This window comes from Haliaeetus leucocephalus, unplaced genomic scaffold, assembly GCF_000737465.1.
Source record: "Haliaeetus leucocephalus isolate CR32 unplaced genomic scaffold, Haliaeetus_leucocephalus-4.0 Scaffold450, whole genome shotgun sequence".
Classification (NCBI taxonomy): Eukaryota; Metazoa; Chordata; class Aves; order Accipitriformes; family Accipitridae; genus Haliaeetus; species Haliaeetus leucocephalus.
Genome location: NW_010972886.1, coordinates 577,042 through 595,730, shown reverse-complemented (window position 1 = coordinate 595,730; position 18,689 = coordinate 577,042). Strand labels below are relative to the sequence as shown.

General features: G+C 43.1%; 1 protein-coding gene across 14 annotated transcripts in view; it reads right to left on the bottom strand.

Moving 5' to 3' along the window:
• Positions 1–302: 302 nt before the first annotated feature.
• The window catches only part of HIVEP2 (human immunodeficiency virus type I enhancer binding protein 2), a 139,541-nt gene continuing 121,154 nt past the window's right edge, over positions 303–18,689 (bottom strand). For all 14 annotated transcript variants that reach the window (XM_010574599.1, XM_010574605.1, XM_010574603.1 and 11 more), the window contains 5 exons: positions 18,295–18,449; positions 13,067–13,242; positions 10,365–10,466; positions 8,914–9,824; positions 303–2,129 (listed from right to left, as the gene is read on the bottom strand). In XM_010574599.1, coding sequence (XP_010572901.1) covers positions 1,311–2,129; positions 8,914–9,824; positions 10,365–10,466; positions 13,067–13,242; positions 18,295–18,449 — 2,163 coding nt within the window. In that variant the 3' untranslated portion in view covers positions 303–1,310. The remainder of the gene's footprint in view (positions 2,130–8,913; positions 9,825–10,364; positions 10,467–13,066; positions 13,243–18,294; positions 18,450–18,689) is intronic.

Here is an 18,689-nt window from a genome sequence, read left to right as displayed (position 1 = left end):
GGACGGGACGGGACAGGAGCCTCCTCTGAAGCTGACCCGGGTACCGCAGCAGGGAGTGACCAGCCGTGGTGTTCAAGCGCGAGGAAACACCTTTTTGCCCCGCTGCAAACCCCTCTCTGAGCCCTCCGGGGCACCTCCGCGTGACACCTATGCCCCACGGTCAGCCCTCGCAAGCAGGGGACTGCCGGGGCTCGGCGGGGTGCCGCTCGTCCAGCCAGCGGGCCGGCTCCTCGCCCAGCCCCACGCGGCCGTAGGGGCCTCGCCACCCTGCAGCTGGAGGCAGGGGAGCGGGTCCGGCCGCGGCCGGACTCTGCCTCCCGGCAGCCAGCGGTACCCCGGCTCCTCGCCTCTCCCGGTGAGTTACACAGACGGCACCAGTGATGCACTTGCACATATTTACATGGGGTGGAATGTTTTCCCATAGCTTTTTAAAGGAGTATATAGATCAACATGTTCACATAAGACCAAATACTTTTAATATATTTATAACTGTTTTATAAAGCTTTGAAAAAACTCACAATAGCACATTGTTTTACTTTAATGCTTTACGGTACTATCAGTTTAAAATCACAATCAGCACTTAAGTTATAGTCAATCCGGCAAACAAGAGACAAAAAAAAAATTACAAGAGTTAAGAACTGACTGATACATCCTTTATCTTTTTTTTTTTAACTAATGCATAAGTGCAGAATAAGATAAGATACTCTAGTTTAAATATCTTGTTTTACAATATACATTTTGTTCTAATTACGCAACAGTAATTCCCATGCTTCACATAGAAAAGCAATCCACAACATTAAGAAAAAAATTTACAATTTATGAAACAAAGTAAATAAATATTAGTATTACAGAATCAGAGCTGTACATAAAAGCTGTTCAGTTTTAATCATATAAAAATATGTTTTAGTGCAACCTCACATATATTGATGCTGTTTTGCTTTACATCATTTAGATCCAAGTGTCCAAAAAAGGAAAGAAATTACATTTATTACAAAGCAGATACACAAATTCTAAAATATGTACAAATTACTGCTAAAAAAATGCTTATAAGAATATAAGCAAAGTAAAGAAAAGGCACAAACATCTGTACAATTTAAAAGTACCAGACCCAATAAGAATTTCAAATTTAGTTTTGGTCAGGCTCATGATGACTTGTTATTTTATCTAATTCTTTTGATATAACAAAAGTATATATAATAGCAAACTACTGTAACTTAGAACAGGCATGCTGTAAAGTTGAATACTTCTTCTATCTCTAGAAAAAAAAAAGTGGGGTAAATGTATGGGTGAAAGTCTCCATGCATCTCAGATCAATGTGGCTTGCTCTTCTCAGATGACGGATCTTTTCTTTCCTGTGTGCTTGATGGGGGGTCGCTCCTGCTGTGAAGGCCCAACTGCCGGATGTCCACAAAGCTCTTGCTGTAAAAGGTGGGATGGGCTAACGCAGTCTGTGATGTACCAAAACTGTCCTGTTCACCACCGTGCAAGTCAGGATGGGTGGCTGAGGCACAGGTCTGACCTGGCTCAGATCCACTAAAGTGTTTCAGGCTAAAATGTGCACTTTCTAAGGGTTTCTGGTGAGGCTCAGAAGGCCTCTGCAGCTGCTCCGCCCCGTGCAGAACGGCTTCTTCTGTGGCGATTCGCAGAGAGGCTATGGCTTTTGTACAAGTCTGTATGTTCTCCTCCTGCTCCCTCTCGGTAGCTACGACACTGTCCTCTGACGTGCTCTGTGTCAGCAACAGCAACGGAGAGGAGGGTGCGCTGGAGGGAGCGGTGGGGTGCAAGCTGTGCGGAGAGGTACGTTTCTCGTGGTGCTTAGAAATACTATACGATTCTTTTGTAAGGATTTCCGCAGTTCCTCTTTGCTTCTCCTCAGAGCCTTCCCTCTGCAGGGCCAGCGTGGACGGAGAATGTAAACCTGAAAGGGCCACCGGTACTGAATGGACCATCTGGATACCCCCGATAGGCATCATGGGGATGGGTGCTCGGATCTGTTGCTGGGAGTGTAGTGGAAGATGACTGAAGACGTAGTCGCTCGGACCTTCGGGGAACGGGCTAGGCCCGCGGTGCTCCATACCTCCTTTTTCTCCATATACGTTGAAGTAAGGCCCCTGAGACAAGCCCCTTCTCTGTAACCAGAAAAAACCAAAAGAAATGTCAGCGCTGCTACTAGCAAAATTCTTGTCCAGCTGCCAAACCACCTATCTGCTTTCCTGTCTAACACAACCTCCCATTCACATTCAGGCAGCACCTTTCATCCAGATGGATCCCAAAGCATTTGGAAAACTCCGCTAATTGCTTATCCAAACAACAGAGGAGGTTTTGCTTAGCTCAGCCCTACAGGGCTCATGCCTCTGAGGTGAAAGGCAGCAGCTAGTTAAGAGTGTTCAGCAACACAATGCAGCGATTTAGGTCAGGAAGTGAAGAGTATTATATTCAATTGAAACTGCGGAGAGAATCTGGGGTAGATTGAGTTTCATTCCCCAGGAGAGATTTGGCCAGGAGATCCATCTTACCCTCTCTTTTGGCAAACTGTGCAAACTGTGCTGGCATTGGCAGCCCACACTGGGTATCGAGACTTTGTTGCAGAGAAATACACATCCGAACACTCCCTGCTCACCACCACTGCTTGGCAGTACAGGAAAAATCTGACTGCATGTACGTATTTTCTGCCTGCTGAAAGATCCTGCTCTGGAGCCCCAGGTAAGGCACTTGCTCCCCATGAGCTTTACCCAATCCTTGATGAAGGAGGGTGGGTATTTCCACGGAAGTTCAAGTGCCTCTCTGCAACGAAGACCCAAACTTTCATAGTCATTAAGACAACGGAGCACCACTCTGGCCTATCTGTAGTGTAAACAATAAGTAATAACAAAAGCACAGGCACTAGCTGTGAGTGAAAGTGATGACTCTGTCACAGGAAGACTCACCCACTCATAATGAGATTGAGAAGAATGAGGGATTTTGTAATGGCTAATGAAAACCAAACTCGCAATATTGACATTTTCAGTGCCTTCCCATTAGCTCCTGCCTTGGAAGACTGAATAGCTCCATCCCCACTCAGTATTAAATATGTCTTGGGCTTTTGGGTTTCTCTTTTTTTCATTCTTAACTTTTAAAATTTGTTTTCCGTCTGATGATTAAGTATCATTTATTGCTGACCAGAGGAACAACGATGACAGAAGTGCAGGATGACATTTTCATAATTGTGCGTGGGATTTGGCCACACAACTCTTGGGGACTCCCATAGGAAATTAAAAGAACGAAACGCTCATCTCTGCTCTGCCAATTGACCAAACACCTATCAGTTGCCCCAGAGCTGTACTGTTACCACAGTCTTGGTGCGGCAGCCCAAGGACTGCGCTGCTAAATGCCAATGCACTTCACTGCTGGGAAATCCTAGCTCTCAAGGCGTTAAGCAACCTCTTGATCCCATCCCAGGGAACTAGTTTAGGGGGCAATTAAAGATACGGTTTATGTGCTACCCAGGGGCTCAGTCTCACTGTGCTCAGATGTTTTGTCCTGTTTGATATAAATCAACGTCAAGACAGGAAGGGTGACCCATAATCATCAGACTTGAACTTAAGAGATGTTATTATTCAGAGGCTAATCTATGTTGGGAATTTTCCTATTCAGAAAGTGAGACACTTGAGTCTCATAGAAGAGAAACTGTCATAAGAAAGCACAGTGACAGCATGCTATACTGCTGAATGGGGAAAAATTTACAGAATAAACTGCAGTTGCCAAGCCACAAAACATAGTTCACCTACCCTGTCAGTCCTTCCTATCACTAACCTCACCTCTGCACAGCTGCTTGCCCCCTTTTTTTTCCACCTTTGGTCTGTCAACCCGTTTCTCAGTCATACTGTCCTCTTGGCTGTTTCCTAAGCCATGACATATCACTATTGCATCTGATGTGAACTTGGGCTAAGGGAAACAGAGCAAAAGCAGCCAAAAAACAGGAGTAAAACTCATCAAAGAACAAGCCTAGTCACACACAAATCTCTAACTGAGAAAGACACTAGCTTCATGTTGTATCCTGCCACAGTTCCAAAAGGGAATAGAGCAACAGTCCTCCTTGTCGGATAGAGGTGGCTAACATGATGGAAACTGCTACATGCTTCAAGATCAGCAGTATCAGCCAACATGTGTCTCATTTGCCTAATTTTTACATAGACAGTGACAGTGTGTTCATGTCCACTGGATGCCTTCCAAGCCTGCCTGAGCACGTATCGGATTATCTTTTTTCTAACTCTGGCAGGTAAGTTTGGAAATGGCCAACATAAATGGTTACAGGCATTAATAACTGTTCATACCTCTTACCCTGCTTTTATTTCCTTTACCAATATCTAGCATTTTCATACCTACAAGCAGAGACACATATATATTTACGGGGAAAGACCAAGTATTAGAGGAGATGTCTTCTTTCAAGAAACATCCTGAAAACCCAAAGACTTTATTCTGGGTGAGTATTGGATCCCATCACTGAGCACAGTGCAGAAAGCCACGGTATTTTTTTGCAGTGCTGTCAGAATGGGTGGCTGCCAGTGCAGTGAGATGAGCTCCTCTCTTTGTCAGGTGATGGGAATCCAGTTCGTTTCCTATTAATTTTCATTTGTTGCAGTTTAGCATATTTTCCTCCAACTCCAGGTGACATATAATTTCCAAAGCAACAACATTCTGGAGGAGCTTTTCACTAAACTCTCTGACCTGGTCATAAAGCTAGACTGCCACACCACACCCCTGAGCAAAGCCATATCCAGCTTCACAGGTCCCCCAGAATGCCTCAGGGATGAGATAGGGTTTACCCTGTATCTGGTACATCACCCAAAACAGGCTGGGGGGGATTAAGAGGAAGATCGCTTTTCAAAGCCAAGCACCCTTCACAGACATCCTCCTGGCGGCCTCAGACCACAGTTTGCAAAAAGATGGTGGGTGGAAAACAACCTCTTTGATTACCATATTGTAATGTACTTGAGGCTTTTTAAAGTTAAAAATGTTGAACTCTGTATAACAGAGCATATTACCGATGTGCCTTCTAAAAGACATGATGCTTAATAAAGTGACTATAAATCTGGGTGGACTTCAGTTTCAGGATCAGCTTGATTTGCAGTCCTACTGAGAACACACCATAGCAGCCCACATACACCAGTGGACCTATTTACAGTTTACCTGGACTTCAGAAATTTTATGCTGGCTCTTCGTATAGGAATGCATTTCACTCAAGATGATAAAGTATTGAGTGCTTGGGAAGGGATTTAATATCCATATGTCTGGGATGATCAAAGGACCTTTATTGACTTTCAAGTGGATATAGAGGTGCCTAACTCCCTTCAACCCTTCTGAACATATCAAGACAGGCTTCAGACTTCAAAATGAATGAGAGGTACAACAAACCAGCAACACTAGCAAAATCCACTACCTCCCAGAAGATAAAACAGTTGCTAGCGATAAGTTTATACCACTCACAGCAAGATATAGTCACAGTCTCATTGTGCCTAGCCCTGGGACTCGAAGAAGGGGCAAAAGCTCTGGTCTGCACTAGGAAGCAGCGGGATGCACTAGGAGCGGGGACAAGCAGGAACAGAGTGAAACTCGGTGCTGGATCCCATGTTCACAATATAAGTGTTGTCGGGTTGGAGGGGAAGGTTGCTTCAGACTAACCCTATGTGGTCTCTTCTCACTCACTTAAATGCCCGCTTACAGTTTAAGTGCACCTGTTGCACTCCTGCAGCACATTTTTCAGTTTAAGTTCATCTGAGAACAATCCAGGTCACTTACTCCAAGACTGCTCTGCAATGTGAGTCAAAGCACAATAAATGTGACAACAGAGACATATGCCTGATCCAAACTAAAATGCTAACAGAGATGCACTCAGAGTGAACAAAAGCAGCTTTCCTGTCTCTTCTCTTTCCCTTGGGACTGGCATAAAATGACTGGGGAGAAGACTCAGAGCCCTTCAATAATGGCACCAGCCTCCCCAGAAAGGAAAGAAACATCTGGCATTGACAGAAGAGAAGATTCCAAATGTATTTAGAAAGCAATGGAGATCTGCCTTTAAATGTAAAGACGCCAATTTAACTTGCCAAAGCCAAATGTGCACCAGCATCAACCAGAGCGTTAAGCTACTTTGGAGAGAGTATCCTGTTGCAAGAGTGTATCCTGTTATTAACTGCCAAAGAAAAAAAAGTACATTTTTCTGTATTTTTGTACAATCTACAAAAAGACTTACTTTCCCCACGCTCTTTTCCGCTTCCTAAAGAAATAATTTCAATTGCTCTCTATGTGGTGCTTTCAATGCCAGAGCACTTTACAAGCTCTTTGCACAAGACCACCAAAGCGCGTGAACATTCAAGGGGAAGCAACATGAAGGGGAACTAGACCAGCACTGGCCAAAGAGACTAGAGCAAATACATCAATTTCAGTGGAGAAGAAAGAAAACTGGCCTCTTCTGGGAACTGCAGGTACCAGACGCACAGAACCACTCTTATTCCTGCAGTGACTGGGAACCCAATGCAGCTCTGAAAGAGGAAGCAGGATTGTAAGCTGGCATGTGCATCACTGAATGCTGTTGCTAATCATGTTCTGATTTGCTGGATTTCAATTCTCTGGAAGTGAAAACCAGCCTTTATGCCTTTATTCCTTTTCCTTCTCTGACAGCTTTCATTTATAGCAAACTCAGGTGTTGTCTTCCCACACACCGAGTATAATAACTTGTGTTTCACCTAAACTCAACTACTGTTTGGCTAAAGTATGTCTTCCAGAAAAGCATCGAGAGGTGAGGAATCCATCTTTCCTTCCTTGCAGTCGTCTGTTGAGATGGGCAATTATCCTCACTTGTCATTTCCTCATTTAAATTTGCCTGGGCTCCGCTTCCAGTGATGCTTGTATTCAGTACTGTACTGAGGTGCGGGCTTCTCTCTCAAAACACTCAACATGCCACTGAGTTACCGATGCTTTCTGTAGGATAAATGATCTTTTACATTGGGTTTTTCACTGCCACTTGCCTGATCCTACCTCAAAAATAAGGTAGGTGTTAAAAGTCCATCTGGCATGGTGGACTTTCCAAAATAAGGAGCTAAGGGTGCTAAAAGAGTCCTTACAATGTGCTAAATGCCTTGCTGGAAGGTGTGCATAACACACAAGGCAAACATTACAGCAAGAACTGTCAGATGGCCAAGGGTGACACTTACATATCCTTTTGCCAGCATCATCACACATCCAAAATCTCTACTACAGGATGCCAGTGGAAGTGCCTCATGCAGGACATTAGGGACTGGGGCTCCCTGCACAATGTCAGCTGCAGCATCTCATACAATCCCTTCCATCTGATACTAAGACACAATGACTGTTAAACTGGTGGCTCTTTGTCCTCTCGCTGTGCTTCCTTACTTTGTTGGTAGAACTGCTGGCGGGATTTGTATCCTCCCTCAGCTATGCAGTGGTAGCTCCTATGAGAGTGCAGCAGGGTTTCAGCGTGCCCTTCCTCAAGGACCACTTAGTCAGCCACCCCTCTCTGCTGCTCTCCCCAACAACTTACCAGGCCATGGGGCCACATCTAATATGTGGGAGAAGTACCTGGTTGCTCTCTCCTACACACGTGGTCCCTCACATTGCAGCCTTCCCTTATCCCCTTGAAAAGCTGGGAAACCACTTTTGGATCTGCTAGGCTGGCAGCATCTTGGCTCTGTTCGGTCCATCCCTGCTCCAGCCACCTTTGCCCAGCAGCACCCCTCGCTCCATTCCCAGGCGCAGGTAACAAACACATCAGCCTGGCTCCACAGAGAAATTCACCCCAGAGCTCTGGAAATGCTGATTTTATGAGGTTAAGGTTTAATTCTTAAGCACCACAAAGACTACACAAAGAGCCAAGAAGACTGGCGATGGGTACACCAGGAGGGAGGAGAGCCCTGCCAGGAGGAGGGCAGGGAGGCAGGAGCCCTGAGGCAGGGTGAGCCTGTCACAGCTTGCCAGGGTTGAACCCACACAAACGGGCTGACGAGGCACGCAGTGAGAGGGCAGCAGCAACATCAGATGTGGCGAGGGGAGAGTACTAAATAAATAAATAAATGCATACGTAGTGAGGCCGTTCCTTAACTCTACAGACCAAATTTATTTGTGGAGAGGGTGCTTTGTGAATGCTGGGGCCAGTCAAAAATGCCAAGTCGGCAGTTTTGGAGAGCTGATTTACCGAATGGGAACAGCACAGACACCAGCTGTGCAAGTTTTGCATATTTCCATTTCCACCCAGACAGTTGTGTCCCTGCCGAAACAGCCAGTTGTGATGGTGCATTCTGCAGGCAAACAGCTGCCTGCTCCTGTCACACGATAATATCCTTTAAATTCCAGCCACAGATCCTGATTTCAGTGGGCACCCTGCTTTTCTGAGAGGTTCCATTTATTTTAGCATTTTTATTCCATTAAACAATACTGCAGTGATGGGCACCGTACTGCAGTATCAGGGCCTTAAGCCCTGATCTGGGCTCGATCCCATCAGACAGTCTGGGACGTAAAAGGTTTTACAGAAACAGCAGAAACAAGCCCCACACACCATGTAAGCTCCCGGGGCTATTTTAAAAGAATATAATATAATATAATATATAAAATAAATATAATAAAGACGGGGGCAGTTAATGTAAGCCAGCCTAATTTCATTGAACTTAATGGAGCTACTCAGGCTTATACCAAGTGAAGATTTGACCCTTAGGCTGACTCTATTGCATCTAACTGAATCAACACCCTTATTTGGTCCCTGCCTATTCCAAATTTCTTGCATTTGTTCCCAGACTTCCCACCAAGGCTCAAAGCTTATGCCGCCTTCTTCTACAAAGCTGCAACATTTTTGAAATACTATGCACAAATTAGATAAGAGCACTGGTTTTGACTACAGGAGTGAAAATATTCTTTCATACTTACTGAATGACCCACTGGAATAGATTCAGACTGTAAATATTGACCCATGGACAACGCTGGATTATGGTATAAGCCCCTCCGGGGAGACGCTGCTCTAACAGAGGCCATATATCTCCTCTCTCGCCTAGGAGACAAATCTCTTCGAACAGACGCATCTTTCCCTGGTGACATTGGTCTTCTTGGCGATAGGTGACGTCTTGGTGACACATCCCGTCTTGGTGATAACTCTCTCCTCAGCACAGCCTCCTTCCGCGGGGAAAGGTGCCTCATGGGTGAAATATCTCTTCGGGGTGACAGATGCCTTCTGGGTGACAAATCCCCTTTTGGCATTAAATACCTCTTTGGTGAGTTATCTCTATAGGGTGAAGAATCGTAGCCAGGTGACGACTGTCGACTGGAAGGTGAGAGGTCTCTCGGAGATGAACTGGGGTCTAACGAAAGCACGTAATCCTCATCCATGTAGCTAGGTATGTCCAACCTGTCTTTATCGGGCTCTGAATCGGTACTCTTACTCTGGAAAAACCTCTGATATTCTGTCATCTGTGAGTCTTCACAGGAGTCACTTGGTGTTACAAGCTGAGTAACCTGAATGCTAGGTAAGGTGACCAAGTAACTGATGAGGGAGGAGTGCCCCACAGAAAGTGAGCCCTCGGGGGAAGCCCCCTGCGACGCCCCAGCCGAGTTCACAGACAGGGAGGAGAACCGAGGGGGCTGTGGGCTGGTGCTTCTTGATCTGGTTTTTGGTGTCGAGTCTCCCTGAGTATCATCAAAATCATCGTCATCTTCATCGTCATCATCATTGTCATCGCCGTCCTCGCCATCTGACTCCTCTGCGTCAGAAAACTGGTGCTCTGCTGACAGGCCTGCCAGGTTACTACTCTTCTCTGCCTCCTGCTGCATGTCCTCCATGTTTTCTGAAACAGCCATGGCAAGTCAAAATGGTGAGCACACACCACACCTCTTACACCTTCCGCCACGTTCATTCCCCACCCAGCACACTCATTGCCATCACTGGATGCTCTTCATCTGGGATGGCTGCATAAAGCCATTCTTCATTGTCTCAAACCACAATTTTTCATAATAATACCTTAAAACTCTATACTTGAAAGGAAGTATAAAAAACAAATTCACCCTACCTCACCTTGCAACTTCGCTAAATGTTGCCACCTCTCACAACTAAACTGAAAAGACTGGGAACTTTGTATGACATAGATGACAACAGGTCATACTTTTATTTCTAGCTCTTCCTCGTGTATGTTAATAAAAAATGTAACTCAGACAAATGGATTGGATTTATTTTTTATACCTCCTGTTTATTAAAAAGATGCCCCTTAATTAAAAAATGCCCCAAATACTCTTAATATTTTTCCCATGCCAGCCACTGTGCTGAAGTGCAATGAGTCATTTGCATACTCCAGAGGCCATTCCAACTAAATTAAATCATTCTGACATACCTGCTTCTTCAGTTTCAGCATCATCTACGGATGTCATTGATACTCCAAGTTCCAGGCATTTTTTCATGTGTGCTTTAGACTTCATATGTTTTGTCAGATTTCCTACGGATCAGAGATTAATCTAATTAACGGACAACAGCAAAGATCACTCTCCAAGTCAGGTTTTGGTGTATCTTAACTCTGTTATCCTGCAGATGGGGGTTTTTTAGTTTAAAAAAAAACACAACAGACAGAGCTGACTCATCCATCCCATTGCCCTCAGAGCCTGTTTTAATGAGAGTGGGATTTTGTATCTTAAAAAAAAAAAAAAATTCAAATAAACTTAAACTCAGGGCCTGAGAGGTATATAGGCATCTCTCCAATATTCCACGTGACATTTAGGCATCCCAGCAAGCTAAATAACTCACTTCTGGATGTTATCTATCCCTGGGCTCAGTGTTCATGATATGTACAGACTGCCTGGACACCAGCCGTTCAGGGCTCACATTCCTAGTTTCACGGTGGTACTTTCAAGCTAAGGGCTCTCCCATTTACTTCATATGTAGGTTCCAAATGTTCATTGTGTTCGAAGAATTTTGAAGCAAAAGTACCCCACAAAAAAGACATTTACAGAAGACTTCTCTATGTAAGTTTACCATCTAGCTGCAATCTCTGAACTGAGAGGAGCTGTACTTACAGCCTTCACCCAGGATGTGGGAAATCTAGGTTCAGTTCCCTGCTTTGGACTATGGATCTGAACCAGACACAGCAGGGATTTGAAATCAGATCTCCCATTCCCCTGAGGAAGCAATCTAACACTAGACTATTGACTTTCTGGAGTGCCTGTCTTAGTCTGGTTTTTTCACAGATAAGAAAACTGGGTTGAGACTGGCTCCAAGAGACATTTCATGGCAAAGAATCTTGAGCACAAAGCACAAGCTGGAGAAATGAGAATATCACTCTAATCCATTAGCCACTTCAGTCACATTTGCAACACCCAACAGGGAAAGCATGGCGCAAGCAACACCCAACCCACTACCAAGACACAGTGCTTCTTAGCTCAAGGAAAGCACTCTGTGAATGTACCTATGCTGCTTTTGGGACCCCAACCAGCGTCTCCAGATGGTGTGTGTGTGGCACATGCAACCTGGGGGCAGGAACACTGCACCACTCTGCTGGATAGTGGAGGCGTGCTTAGAAGCTCACCAGCCAGGCTCTTCTCCTCTGACTTTCAGTCCCAGCGAGTTCAGGTAATTCCCTTCTCAGTAAGAGTTTCTTATTGTGCCTGTGCACTGCATGAAAAGCCTAACTTAGCCACTGATGCCTCTGGATGGCTAAACGCTCAGGGTGTATACTGAAAACCTAAATACCTCTGAAGGTCTGTCCCCTGCTGTTCTCTGCAAAATAGCAACAATAGTTGTGAGGCTGACAACTGCTCATAAGCAGTAATACGCCAGTTAAACCCTTCTGTACTTCGAAGGCTAACTTAGTTTCTTCCTACTCATGCCCTTCTTGTGCAATAGTATACCATCTCCTCCCTGTTTCTTCTTCTCTGCCAGAAATGACAGCCTCAGCAAGCAATTTCACATTTCTTTCCATGCCATCTCTTCTGCCTGGAATGTACTTTCTGAACACAGCTGCAAAACCACAATCCTCCTTCAAGACCCATTCCTCCAGCAATGTCAAATGTAAACAATGATCCAAGAACAGTTCACCAGATGGTCTATTGGGACTACAAACGAGCAGCTCCTTGTCTTTGTCCCTACACCCCCATGCAAGTTCTCATCTTAAATTAGGTTGATGGGTCTACTACCATCCATCAGCTATTCCCATCTTTGGCAGAAGAAGAAGTGCTGGAGTCATGGAAACTATTACAATCCTCAATCCTCAAAACAGCCATGAAGCTGCACTGGGATCTTGGGAGAAATTTCCTTCAGCTTCCTCTCTCCCCCTTCAAGTAAGTTCACCGCACTGGGACCAGAATCTGTCTCCCTTGTCTGCCAAAGGGAAGCTAAGAAACTGAAAATGTAAGGCTCATTTGGGCTGTGCTACAAAGAAATGCTACCAAAGAGAAGAATTTTTTTCTTTTAAGGAGATGCAATGCAAATCCAAATTCCAAAGAATATCATTATCTGTGGCCTCAGGGTGACAAATGGAAGCTTTTCTCTGTGCTGATAAATACATGTGAACACAAGCTATCAGATCTCTATTCATAATTAATGCCACAGTGGATGGAGTGGCCCATCTGGGAGACATACATTATTTATAAACTTGAAACTGACCCACTGTAAAGCCCATGAAGGCATGTTTTCCTCAGCAGCTGATGCTCTGCTTCTACATTATGTCATAACAAGTGTACTCTCCTGGTAGTATTTAAGTGTTGCTGCAATTAAAATTTTCACCATGTAACAATTTTGGTAGAAAGTATTATTTGTAAGGGCGGTTCTTATGCTACTATATTTTCTCTGCAGACAGATGGACCAGCCAAGAGCCTATAGCCCTTAATGAGACTATCCAAGGAGTCTCAGAGCCTCACAAAATCCCTGGATCAATTAAACAGGAGAGAAAAACCTCTTTCATGAAGTCCTGTATACATAAACACAATAATTTTATTCTGAAGAAAATTCTTTCCTTGATTGCAAAGGGTGCTTGGATCCCAGATGGCAAAATAGCTCCAAATTTGTCTGGGAAGTGGCAAGAGTTCAGCAAAAAGGGTCAAGTACCTTTAGTTTTGAAGGCAAAATTGCACAACTTGCATACATAAGGCCGGACATCAGTATGAGTGCGGATATGTTTTTTGAGCATGCTTGGCTTCTTGCAACGAATTCCACATTCTTCACAAATGTACTTTCCTCGGCCACGACCTCTGACATAGACATAATCCTCATTTGATTTATACCTGTTGGAAGAGAGCAAGCATTTAAATCATACAGACTCTAGGTCACATACATGCACAGACATCACCTCTATGCATCTGATCCTGATCCAGTATACATCTCATCACAAGAAATCCGCAGAAGCCCATAGGAACTACTGAATTTCCAGTTTGGAACTCACAAAGTATTTGCCTTTCAGGGAATGCACTGGTCCCAATGTGTTTAAACAATGTGAGACCAAAGGGTTGCAGTATGAGAACAGTATAAACACCTTGTCAGGAAACAGATTAGCCACCATTCCTATAGACACAGTGCAACTCCAAATACGAGCCTGCAGGTTGGATTTATTTCAGCTAACTGTAGTCTTGTACAACGGAGGCATCTACCACCACTGAAAACAGCGTCATTTTGCAGCATGGTTCATTCAACTATTTGTGTATTTATCCCTTGGGATCAGATAAATCATATCCTGGAAATGCCCGTTTCTCCCCATTAAGCATAAAGGGAATGCAGATGACTAGGGAGGATGTACGCATTTACACTACAGATGCCTGAAGTTCCCAAAGATGGATCCCTCCCTAAGGGACACCAAGTTGAGTTCACTCAGGTACGTGCTGCTTTAGAAATAAAATGGGAAACTTCCAAGCTGCACACTTAACAGAAAGCTGTTAAAAGAATTTTTCTTAGCACAGGCATAAGCGTTCCATGCTATTTTTGCTGATTACATAGTATGTAGATAGATAATAAATAAGATATGCAAATCTATGTAAAGCTGCACATTGCCTTTACTATCATGATAAATTGTTAATACTGAAATCTGAAAGAGCCCAGGGGATCTGCTCAGGCTGTTCTGAGGTTTGAAGAGCACTGGGCGTTCCCCAGAGGGAGAATTTAATCCTCATTCACCCAAAGTAAAATCCAGAAATTGCTAGAACTGAGAAATAATATTTTTTCTGCCCTCTGTCCTCCCTTGCCCTTTCCCTAAGCAGCACAAAGTACTTTCAGTCACCCTGTGGATGCGCAGCCCACAAAACATCGTTGGTACTGACAGCCCTGTAAATAAATAAGGGACTGTGTGAAAGATTCTGTTAATGTGATGATAACTCTACAAGAAGCAAGTGGCAATTTTGGGGTTACAGAGCTGAAACATTTTTAAAGTGTGCTTTTCTTAGATGAACACTTCTTCCATATGTTCAGCTATATCACTGGCAATATAAATAATGAAGCTAATATCTTAGAAACACTGTCCTGTTCTCACATTCATCTTTTTATCTATTAAAAACATCAGCTCCTCTTTCAAATGTGGATGCCTAAATTCAGGTTTTTTCATCTCCTTTCCAATAAAGTTGGCCCTCTCCCTTTTCCTTCATTGTCCCTGGCACCATGGGCAAAACTGGCATAGTCTAATGTCATTTAATATTTAGCCATCTCTCTAGCAGCTTTTTTTTTAATGTATTTCTGGGATTCTGCTTTTCTGTCTGTCCCATTTCCCAGGTTCTCCTTCATACACACATGCCAGTGACTCCTGTGCTTCATCAACTACCTCCAGGCTTTCTCCCACAGACAGAAAAAAAGTCCATTATTGTTTGAAAGACTGCCATTTTATCTTCTTTTCATCTCTCCTTACAGTCTGATTTTGCTGGGATGGAGTCTACCATGTCACCCATGATTGATACTGGTAAGATAAATGCTGTGTTATAACATGTGCTTTTCTGCTGCTCCATCTCTGCTGCTCCTCTTCCTGACCTCATTCCACCAGCTTCTGCCACCTGTCAGATCCCATTGGGTACAAAGACAATTAGACAAGATCTGTCTCTTCATCATTCATATGGATGGTTCTTGGCCATAACTGACCTTGACTCTCTAAGTATGCTTTACTATAACAATGACTGTAAGAGAAATGACACACACAAATTTGACACTCAAAGAAGGCCTGGTCCAAAAACCGAAACACCAGAAGACTGAGTCTATGGTAATTATCTTTCTAGCTCCCAGGAATATTAGATCTTGCTATTAACTCGTACCTCTCAAAGCTTTCAGTAATTTCCCCCTTCCCACTACATAACTTTCATATAAGGACTATGGTCACTGCTGCTCTGAGCTTGATTCGAATGGGATTCCAGAGTTAAAAAGCACTAACAAGCCTCAGAGTCCTGCAATTTCTATCCAAAATGTCATTTTATTGGGGATTTTCAATAAGAGTCTGTTACTGATTGATAGATATAAAAGAGCAACCATAAGCTAACTGTGAACTCTTGCTGTGAGCTGATAATGTCATTAAGCTAGATGCCAGATGAACAGGCATGTTTGCCCTGTCCCTCCTTTCTTTTCACTTCATGCCATTAGTAACCAACTGTACTGCCGCAAGTACTGAACTTCAAATTGCTGCTTTTCTTTGAGGAACACTGCTTCATAACCCATCAGGGTTTTGCAGTTGCAGATGATGGAAAGCAGATTTTGTGATTCAGATAATTTCATTTGAATCAAGCCACCTGCCAGAGGCAATAATATGGTTGTTAGCTTCTTCCTTCAAAACTCCCTCTGCTGCAATGCTTACAAACTGCTCTTGATGGGCTTTGGTGCAGTGAGGTGGTGATGTGCTGTGACATCTCCTTTTTGCCTCAGCTCCATTTATTCTGCTCCTTCAGCTTCTCACTCATCCCCAGCCCTGTCTATTTGCTTTTTGCCCACCTGCCATACGAGCACTTCGGTCCCCTGGCACAAGGCAGCTGCACAACTGCACTTCCCTGCTCAGAGGACAGGCTTTCCCACAAACCGAAAACTGACAACCGCAGATCTTTCTCAGCTATGGATTCTGAATTGCCTTCTTCGTACTTACAAAACAAAAGCAATCAAGAAGCCTAAGCAAATCCACTGACCAAGACAAATGAAAAACAAAATGAAAATACATTATTGAAACAAGGTATCACCATATACATTTGTCTGTCCAGGGGAGAAAACGTGAAATGAAGATGACAGACGTTTGCTGCATCGTTCAGTGCACTACTTGCACCTGCTGAGATGATACAAAGATGAGCTTGATGAGAGTAGAGCAGACTAGAGGAGAACAGAACAGCTCTACGAACAGCCAAGGGCAAGCAATCACGGAAACCCACCCATGTTAAAAACTAGCTTTCGGAAGTCATAAAAAAAAAAACTGAAGAGGATGACAAATTCAATAGTCAGGACAGAAAAAAAAAACCACACGGTTATAATATCTAAAGAATATTAGATCCATTTAAAAAATAGCCAAACTAATGAAAAGAATGAATCTACCCTTCCACAAATAATTCCTATAAAATGTTCGATAAAATTAGACGTACCCATTAACACTACATCATCTCATCCACTGTAGCTTTGCAGGTTATATGCCTCTATTGAGGAAGTCCCAGTCTACTGCACAGATTATTTGTCCCCCCCCCTCCAGAAATTCATGTGCACATCAAGGTTTCTTACGCTTCGTTTTACTCAAAGGATATCTAAACATAGCCAAGTATTACTAGGAGACATTTCTAGGTGACATGTGAATTATATGACTTTACACAAATAGCTTTGTAGACCTCATTGGTATACAGGGAAACTTAAGATGGTGTAAGTAACAACAAAGTTTCTTAAAGAAGGTATTAGATGGTAGAGGTGCTTTATAGAATGATCTGTTTGTTGCAGCTCACACTGATGTGAATCCTCCTTTAAGTTGCTTTTCTTAATACACTTTTACTCTTCTGACCTCTCATCAGGCAGCTTACATCAGTGCAGACTGTCTTCAGATGGGTGATCCAAATTCAGAAATGATACATAGTGGGAAGCAGGCAAATTTTATACTTCAAAGTGGGTGTGAGTTGAAGCAACAGCTCTTTAAATTTCTTGTAAACTTAGGCTCACCCCTGAATTTGGGTCACTCTTGTGTAGCCAGCCTAGTGGCTTGGGTACTAGGACAACATACAACTAGAGAGAACAGCCAGGATCAGGGTATCTGGGCTAGCATACTTATAGCAATCTCCAAAATAACAGTTTCAGTCTTTCAGGCAAGATGTAGGCTATATTCCTTCAGTGTTGCAGACTACAGAGAAACGCCAATGTTCATTTCATGGAGACTATTCAAGTGGAGCCAAAACACATGTTAATGCAGGACAACTGAGATTTTAAAGGGTACAAAGTGATGGGAGAAGGAAATGGATGTACAAATTTCTTACACCTCTATCCTGACCTATTTAGTTACCCTAATAAAATATTGCTGTGAGACTATCTGACTTCGGTAAGACTGAAAAACACATCTTTTTCAGCCACCTGACTATTCACTATTAACAACTGGCAAATTAATTGCATCGTGTCAGAATTCTGTAAAAGAAATTAAACAATATCTTCCATTTTAGAGTATACTGCAGAGGCAAACAAGTGTCCATTTCATTTGCTTTTTATAACAAGCTTCAGAAGCCTCAAAACAATGTTAATGGACTTGGAGGTCTCCTATTCCCTCTCTCTGTTATTTGTTTCTGTTATCACTTGAGTGACAGATGGCCATGGTAAAATAAAACATTATTTTATCAATCACAGATGACAGAACTATGGATTAGGCTTAGATACCACAGATTTAACTGTCATCTTACATTTTACCTCCAAAATCCAACTTCAGTAAATAATAAAAAATTACAAGATTAAGCGTAAGCATGCCTAGCTAACCCGTTCAAGTGAGTGGAGGTACACAGACTCTAAAAATGGAACGATATCCTCATGGAAGCCATAAAATAAAGAGAAATGGTATAGATAATATCAAAATGTTAACCATTTATCCATTTCTTTATGACTTAAGGAATGAAAGTAACAGTTTTCTGGGAGTGCTCTCACACAGATGGAAAATATAATTGTCCTAACAGCAAAGTAGAGCCAAGAGTAAGTATACAGGTACCCTGCAGATTGTTTTAAGACTGACATATACATAAAAACGAAGAGGCTTGGGAGCTACAAGACATGGCAGGAATACAGGAGACTGTTCACATCCTACTTCATTCATATTCATTTTCAAATCTCTTTAAAATGACAGGCTGAGCTTGAAATTTCCAGTTGCATTTTCTTACCCTCCTTCAAAGATTTTAATTCGTATCGGCTCAGTTTGTTTGGATGTAATGTCTTTATCTCCATGAATGTCTCCTTTTACTCTTTCTTTTATAATATTCCCCACTACTTTCTTTTCAAGCTTGCTGCCAAACAAGAAGAATGGCTCGTGTTTCATCTGTAGAACAAAGTCAAGGAAGGGTGTTACTGCTGGAGCACACAATAAACGCACACTTCATTTCAAGTACTTTTAACATTCCAGGTCAAAGCCAAACTCTCATTTTGGTGCAACTCTGTAAGATGAATTAATTTGTCCCACTTAATTTGACGGAGAATAAGACAGGGGGCAGCACGGACAAAGTTTTATGACAGTCTTGACAGAAAAGACAGCACCATATCTTTCGTCAGAAAAAAATAA